The sequence below is a fragment of the Etheostoma cragini genome, chromosome 20 (assembly GCF_013103735.1).
Source record: "Etheostoma cragini isolate CJK2018 chromosome 20, CSU_Ecrag_1.0, whole genome shotgun sequence".
Taxonomy (NCBI): Eukaryota; Metazoa; Chordata; class Actinopteri; order Perciformes; family Percidae; genus Etheostoma; species Etheostoma cragini.
In genome coordinates this window covers 7,489,890-7,498,134 of record NC_048426.1, presented here as the reverse complement: position 1 = coordinate 7,498,134, position 8,245 = coordinate 7,489,890, and the positions used below count along the sequence as shown (strand labels likewise).

The 8,245-nt window shown below is 41.8% G+C and overlaps 1 protein-coding gene across 4 annotated transcripts in view; it reads left to right on the top strand.

The window, feature by feature from the left end:
- Positions 1–289: 289 nt before the first annotated feature.
- mta1 (metastasis associated 1) overlaps positions 290–8,245 on the top strand; it is a 42,442-nt gene continuing 34,486 nt past the window's right edge. For 3 of the 4 annotated variants that reach the window (XM_034858518.1, XM_034858516.1, XM_034858515.1), the window contains exon 1: positions 293–450. In XM_034858518.1, the coding sequence (XP_034714409.1) occupies positions 423–450 (28 nt within the window). In that variant the 5' untranslated portion in view covers positions 293–422. Of the gene's footprint in view, positions 451–8,245 lie in introns of all 4 variants that reach the window. The other variant, XM_034858519.1, reaches the window with a different exon arrangement.

Below are 8,245 nucleotides of genomic sequence, written 5' to 3'. Positions count from 1 at the left end.
TGTTACATGAGTTACATATTACGCAGGTAACGTTAACTAGCTGAGTAACTAGCTAAGTAAATGGGACAACCTTTGATTTTGTATGACTCAGTGACGTCAATTGGGGGGGCTACAAAAAAGCCTGTGGCGTAACAGTTGTATTTTGAAAATGCTAGTAACAAACAATTACAACATTAAACTAGTAATTAATAATTAATTTGTTAGTTATACTACTTTTTCCCAAATCCTGCTGCCGAACTTTGGGTTAAGAAAAAAAAAATAGTGTACTGTCTCTTTAAGGTCCCTCAGCTAGTCTGTTTCGTATTGATCAATCCACCATTTTCCAACACACAGCGGCGGCAGTGCTAACACAGCTCCGGCAGCGCGAGAGAGAAGAGAGCCACCCCTCTACCTGGAGAGGAAGCCAGGGACCCGGGGCAGTCATGGCAGCGAACATGTACCGGGTTGGAGGTAAGATTTAGAACCGTCCCGTAGTGTTTTTATGGCGGACTCACCACCCTTTGCCGCGGGTCTTTTATGGTATTTACAGAGCGTGGTCCGTCTTTCCTTCCCTTCTTTATTTCCCTAAAGCTAAAGAGCCTTGTGCTTCACAGATGATGATGGTGAAGAGGAGGATGGTGATGAAGAGTAGTGGTTCGCTTACTGCTGGATTCCCTCGTTTCTTTTGTGTTTGCTGTAACTTGCGATAATCCCAAACAACTACTTTAGATACGCGGATACACCTTAAGTAACATGCGTTTTGTTTCTATATATTTAAGGTAATGTTAGCATGGCGAACGTATTGTAAAAGTTTTGCGTGCCTTTCAACTATTGCCCCTGCTACTCTTTCATAATGATAACGTTAAACGTGTATCCACTAACCTGCTGAAACCCGGTAAAATTGGCAGTCAAGCAGCAAGTATATGTTTTTATAGAGAGTGCAGATAAAGGATATAAGATTAAAAAAGTTAAAGATAGATGCTATAATTGAAATAAAAATCTCATTGCATGCTTAAAGATGCATTTTCTCATCTTTAACCAGTTTTTTCTTCTTATTTTTGTACAGGCATCTCCAATTAATACCTTTTATTAAGATTCCTGTTTTCCCCTCCCACTCATTTTCTGCTTATGTTGTTATACTGTGTAAAAAATAGACACAAAGTTACTGCAGCCATAGCATAGTTTAGACAAGGCAGTGACTGTTTTTTTGGGGAGACTGGATAACTGGATACAAAGAAAGGACAGAACCACACCAAAGGAAAAAGGACGGCATATGAAAATAATGAGATGCTTTACACTCAGAGATTAGTGTTGCAGAGGTTTTACTCATAATGACACTTTATTAGGCTACTGGTAAACTGGTCTCTTCAATTTTCACTGTTAAAAAGTGTCAGAACAACCATATACAGGTGTGTGTGCCATGACTGTAGTGAATGGCAGGTGTAACTATTCAGAGAATAGTTCCCTTACTCATTTGGAGCTGGTCAGCCTGTACTTCAGTGGTGTAACCAGCCAACACTGGCCCTTAAGCAGGATTATCAAGGCGGGCCCCCCTACTAGAGCACTGGATGACGGAGCAATGTCCACAAGTAGGCTACCAAGAATAGGACAGGATAGGATCATAGAGACACAGCAGATGAGATGAGATGAGATGACTGACAACATCAGGAAAAGCCAACGCACACCACAGCAACAACAAAAACACTGGTGAATGTGCAACATAACACATGAAAAACACACAAAGGCAGTCCCACCAGGATATCAAAGCCTTTTTTTGAGATTGTTCCAGCCCGGAGCTTTTACTCTTCATTTGTTACAGTAAAGTTGCGGAAGACAGTGAACGTTTTTTTGTGTGTGTAGTTCTTTAAAAATAAAAAGGAAACTTGTTTTGGGGAAGACTAATAAATATTACTATGGGCTGAGATTTCCTAGGAATCTTACCAAAAAGGCTCAGAATGCTGAAATTGTTGGTATAATATGAAAATGGATTTAAGACAAAAAAATATTAATTAATTTCCTATCCTGGGCTGGTGCACACATTCATACAGTATTATTGGACTTTAACTTATCATTGCACTTACAATAACGAGCGTAGCTGTCCTCGATTTAGGTCATTCTGTACGTCTCATCAGGTGTGTGTGTGTGCGCGTGTGTGTGCGTGTGGAGCAGCAGCAGCCCCGCCCGTTGCAGACAGGATTGAAACACCAGCGACTTTATAGTATACATCGTTGCAGCGTACATTGATGTTAAGATGCATACAGATTGATAGGAAAGTCTGAAATGTTTTTGCACGGCGTTTTGCTGTACGGTTTGTTGGTGAGATGTTCGAGTCACACACGTCTCGTCTTTATAGCAGAAAGGAAATGAATTTGACCCATTCTCCCTCCCGCTTGGTCAGTGGCTGCACGTGGGACTACTGGGATTGTTGCGTGTAATGGAAACGTGATAGGGGGCCCCGGCTGTCATTTCTTCCAGTCACGCGGGCCCATGATTGGTCTCGGCCCCTAAGCAACCACGTACCCTGCTTACTAATAGTTACTTGTCTGCTGTTCTTCCATCAGGCAGATATTTCCATTCATGTTTTTGATTGCGGTTCGATGTTCTCCTTGTTATAGTTAACCAAATAGAGTACTTCTTTTTAAGTACTTTGCAAACATGTATGTCAAAGCCAAGGGAGATGGAGGGAAAGGAAGAGTGACTGATTACATTCAGAAGATATATATATATACACATGCAATCGCTGACAATTGTCTAGTGAAACAGGAATGCTGTAACTATCCTTGGCATGGTACACACATTAAAAATAGCCTGTAGTGAACGTCATAGCCCTCCCTATTTAGTCAAATGAAACGAGGCCTACCTGAGTGAGAACAGGATTATGTCCACAGCAGGGTGGGAAGTTAACACTTCATCAGCCAAATGATGCTGAATTTAGTACATCTCTTCACTCTGTCAGTCTCTTACTGCTGAGATGCTAACCAGCTGAGCTTGTATTTCTCATCTTGCAAAACTGTACAACTTTGTGATGTGTCTGTCTGCTGTAGCGTTATGATGGAGTATTTTGGCCCCATACGGTAGAACTCTCTGCACTGTAAAGTGAAATGAAATGAAATTAGGTAAACTATTCACATTATCACTTTTACAACTATCAACCTATATCCAAGTTGTCCTGTTTGTCCAAAATCCTTAGAAATAGGCTCAGTTGTGTAATAACCCAAACTAATCCAAAGCAACAACAACAAAAAAATCAAGTTGCGGAACATTCATACCATTAATTAGTTTTTCCACATTCAATAATAATTAGATATCAAACAAACACAGTTCAGGACAAAAAAATAAGCTTGACTGAAGTTTCTCCTGAGACAAATTTATCCCAGCATCAGAACAAAAGCAGAACCCTTGAAAAGATGGCCGCCGCTTTGTAAGACAATGCAGGATCATCATGGAAAAGCAATGACTTCCCCTGTGATTGAAGCGTGAACAAAAGCTGGCTCCGTAGGCCCTGGTGTCTTTGTTTTATCCTGTAGGCCACACGCCACTCTTCCTGTGTCCAGCAGAGCGCCTTCCTACTGCTTTCCTCTCACACACAGGAAAGTGTTGGTGACTAAGTATAGTCTCGATCGTGGGTCTTATCATCTTAATGGTGGGAAGGGATGAGAGGCCAGCCCAGAGTTTTAAAAGTCTGAACCTCCAAACAAGAGTCATCGGGGGCAGCCGTGGCTCAGGAGGTGGAGCGGGGCATCCTTGAATAACAAGGTCACCTACTCCTGGCCGCATGTCGAAGTGTGGGCAAGTAAACCGAACCCCAAGTACTCTGAACCCCAAGTACTCTGAACCCCAAGTACTCTGAACCCCAAGTACACTGAACCCCAAGTACACTGAACTCCTTGCATGGCAGCTCCGCCACCGTACACCTGGTGAATGAATGTTTCTACGTCAATCGGTGAACGAGAGGAACACTGTAAAAAGCTTTGTCCAGTAAGGTAGAAGGGCACTGTATAAATACAATTAACCATTTACCAAGACTGGCTGCAAACGTGTTCACACAAAAAATGACTCTCTTGTGAGACAATGAGAAAACATTTTTTAAGTCTGATAGAAAGGTGCATTCAATACCTGTCCATACTGGCCATTAAAAGATCCTTTCCCCTATGCATTTCCAAAACAAGTGATTGGGGACAGAATCCACAGTGCTTGTTCTGTGTAAAAATGTTTAACGCCAGTTTGCCTGCAAGGTAAACAGTAGAAATAAGTCATGTGCTTGCAGGTAATTGATTGGATGGCATCGCCTTGTGGCAAAAGTTGAGCCAGGTTTAAGATTTCTTTGCCGACGGCCATGTTTTTTTTTTTTTCCCAAAGCCCGCTGTGTCGTCACCTCGGCTGAACTGCCAGGCTGCCCCCAATTCAAATGAATGAGGGTGCAGCGTTTTTTCTAGCTAGTGTTGGTCTGAGTGTTGGCCTTACTTGGCTGAATGAAGTGGTCATCTTCCTAAGTTACAGACTTTTTAGTCCAAACCCACCTCCGTGTTTCCTCTAACCAGTGTCTCTGGGCAGAGCTGCAGTGGAGGAACAGGAACACAGGAGGGAATTTGGTATTAAAAAGACTGTAACTTTCGAAGATGTATACTTTGTTAATAACTACCCCATTAGTCTAGAGACCAAGAGTGTTGGACACAATTTTTTACTCTCATGTCTCACGCAACGGATTCGCTCTCATTTTAATCTATGCAGGCGGCTCTGTTCAGGCTCCCGTCTCAGGTGCATCTTGCAGCTGAGATGGGAGCCTTTATGGTAACGTCTATTTTTTTTGGGGGGGGCGGGCAAAATGTGCATAAACGCCAGGTTAATGCCCAATAAAACACTACGACTTTACTACATTGCTACATATTGTTTTTTAGCATTATTAGTCATCAATATTTTCATATCTGACCTTGATCTTTGGTTTGGTTTGATGGCATGTTTTGAGTTTTATTGCAGTTAATCTGTTGCTTCTGTAATTTCTTTATCTTATTGAGTAAAGTCTCTTAAAAAGGGATATGCAAATAGTTTTCTCTAAAGTTTTTATTTTTTAGAAGGTTTGGCTGCTCAGCGCTTTAGAAATGCTCCGACCAGACAGAACCGGTATAGTCGCTTCAGTGTCGTGTGACGGGGGTGAGATTGCTAAAGCACGATATTGGCTTCAAAGAAACTTTTGCATGTATGTTTTACATTGGACGAGGATTATTAAGGGATCTGTTAATGGCCAGTATGACCAAAAGCAGTGAGTACAGCATCTTCATATAGGCACATGGCTACTGTTTTGTGACTCTGTCCTTAAAGTAAATACTTGTACTGAGGCTGTTGGAGTGTACAGAATGTGCTAAATGTGTTGAAGTGTTTACCAACTTAAAAAGTGACAAACTTTGTTGTCAGTTCTTTTGGCTGTTGGCGGAGTATTTTCTCTTTGCTGCCAGTTATGATTCAGACCCTACTCAAAGGTGTTGCAATATTTACTAATCTGCACACTGACTAACTTACAAACTTTGACTGTGCCCACACTGTGTTTGGCGAGTGGCTGATGTTAGATCCCACGCTAGCAGTTCCACCTCTCGCAGGTCTAGTGGGTGTTCTGTCAGAGTTAAGTTAGGGGCCTCGCTCGCTGCCATCCTGTTAAACTCAGAAGGATCATTTGGACGGATGCATGACAAGTGTCCCCATCCTCACATTTCTTTAGAGGCCAAACTGCACAGACATCCGTCACAATGAACAGGATTTGCTGCACGCTAGATGCCTTGTGGCGTCCATGCAGCACCACAGCTATTTGGATTTCAAGATCTGGCCATCAACACTAAAAATAGTTGTTTGAGAGAGAAGCTTTGTGTAAAACTTCCGCACATTTGCTGATTAATCACATTTAAATTAGTACAAGCTGCACTGGTGGCTGCAGCACAAGTGCAAGACAGATGCATGATGGGAGTGTTTCATGAGCTCAAAATTGCCCTCTCTGCTTAAACGTCACCAAACGGATCCCCTCTGACATTTATTTGGCAAATTAGGCATGTTTTGTGTGTGGTGTTCAATGTGAGTTACCTCCAAGATCAGTTGCAGGGCATTAAGTAAATGGCATGTATCTATTATCTGCTCACACAGGAATAACAAGTGGAACTAGGTTAGATTGATGGGTTAATCATGCCAGTTAGATATCAAAGTGTGAAAGCGAGGTGTGAGATTATTAGAGAAGATTAAACTACCTTCCATTACCATCCTAGAGACCTCCATCCTGTGTGTGTGAGTGTGTGTTTCTGTGTCTGTCTGTGTATATATGGACAAGCGTGGGTGGATATTCACATTCCCCGTTTCCTGCTTTTCCATCTTCCCAATCTAGCTCTTGCGCCGGCCCTTTTCATTACTCAGTCATAGTTTGTATACACCCCACCACTACTGTATTTTCTATGGCAATGTATGTAGACTCAATACTTACTAAATCCCCAATAAATTGTGTCCGCAAGTTGATAAAGTTGGCATGAGAAGCTTGACTTCTTTTTTCTAATTGCAATTTAAAACTGACAGTTTTGAAGTTCTGTCCAGACATTTTGACAGTCGCGTTCAGAAGCTGACTGGGGATTCCGTCCAGCAGTTGGAGCGGTGTAGTTGGAGTTTCATACAATGTATTTTTAGGCAAAGTTCCTGTACAGTTGATTGTATCAAGATGACTTTAATCAGCAATGCATCTTGGGAAGTTTGGCTTAACTTTTTGAGATTATGGTGATACCAAAATAACTAATCCCCAAAATTATTCTTATATGGAAAAATAAAAAGGTCTACTTTTGTGAGTTGGTCAGACTGCTACTGATGCCTCAGGTTTGTTTCTATACCTGCAGGAACTTGCTTGAATGAAGTGGTGGGGCAGGAACTGTCTTGATTCTCTATCAGATTGCGTGGTTGATGCTGTAGTGCTGCGACTACGTCTCTAATTCTTTGGGGATATATAAGATATAATACATTAAAGCACTGGTACCCACCCTATTTGTCCTAACCTTGCCATCACAACCCATCGTCACAGATCGCGTTTGTCTACAGTAGAAACTCTTAAACTAAGAGTGGTGTGTCCCCTTCTTAAAAAGTTTAAATTGTATAGTTTTTTTAGAGGCCTGATGAGATTTAAACTGTTCTTTCTCAAAAAAACTAACCAATATTTTAGAAAAGTTAGGAAAAGATGAACATAGTTTAAACTTGTAAAGACCATTAAACTTAAACTTCATCTTTCGACAACTCGCCATTCATTTCTTTTTATGAAAAACGCTAAAAAGATGCTTTTACAGCCTTCTACTGTCATACGTTTCGTACTTGGTTTTCTCAAAAAGGAACAGTTGGCATTCATACTGGATTAATGCTTTTATTGCCTCCTTGATTGGTTTGTTTTTATTATGGAAAACCGCTGCTGTAAGTGAATTTCCCCATTGTGGGATGGAAGTATTATCTAATCTAATGGCCGTCAGATTTTTTTAAACCACCCTCAATAACATTAATAATTCTTTCCAACATTTTATGGACTGTTTACAACTATTATCCGAAATTAACAAATCAGACGAGACCTTGGGTGGTAATCCTTGAGTAGTGTCCAAGTGTGTGTTTTTGTGTGTACATTTTTTTTTCCCCCAAATAGTTCTACTCCACAATTACTATTATTATACCCTTTTCACTGCCTCTCATTTCAGATGTGTGCTTCTATTTTAAATGAGTTACTAAATTGCTCATTCGCCCACTTAAAATTACAGCTAAGCTGTTTACGTCTTTCTGTCCATCTCTTTCTCCTCCTAGACTCCATCTGTCATCTCATGTTTTTCGTCTCTCATCATTGCGTCTCTCTGACTGTCTGTCTCTCTCTGGCCTGGTTTGAGTCAGCCCAGCAGACTCTTTCTTTTGGGGCTCAGTAACGTGCCCTGATTGGCTCGCACAAAATTTCGACTGCACTGTGACGTCACAGGCGCCGGAGCTTTTGGATTGGCTGGGAACGGGGGATGAGAGTCGGGAGGGGGAGTTGTACACTGATTGGGGCGGCGGGAGGGCTGATGGGAAAACTGAGTGACGCTGCTCAGTGCCTACAGGCCCTCTCTCTCTCTCTCTTTCTCTCATTTTGAGTTCCTTTCCAGCTCGCTCTCTACATGGCTTCAGCTCCTCACATGGTGGAAACTCCTAACACTACACCAGCCCACTCTTGACTGTTACTGAACCGTTTTCGTCTCATATATGTTTCTTTTTCTAGCCGGAGGCGGCGGGGGGGGGG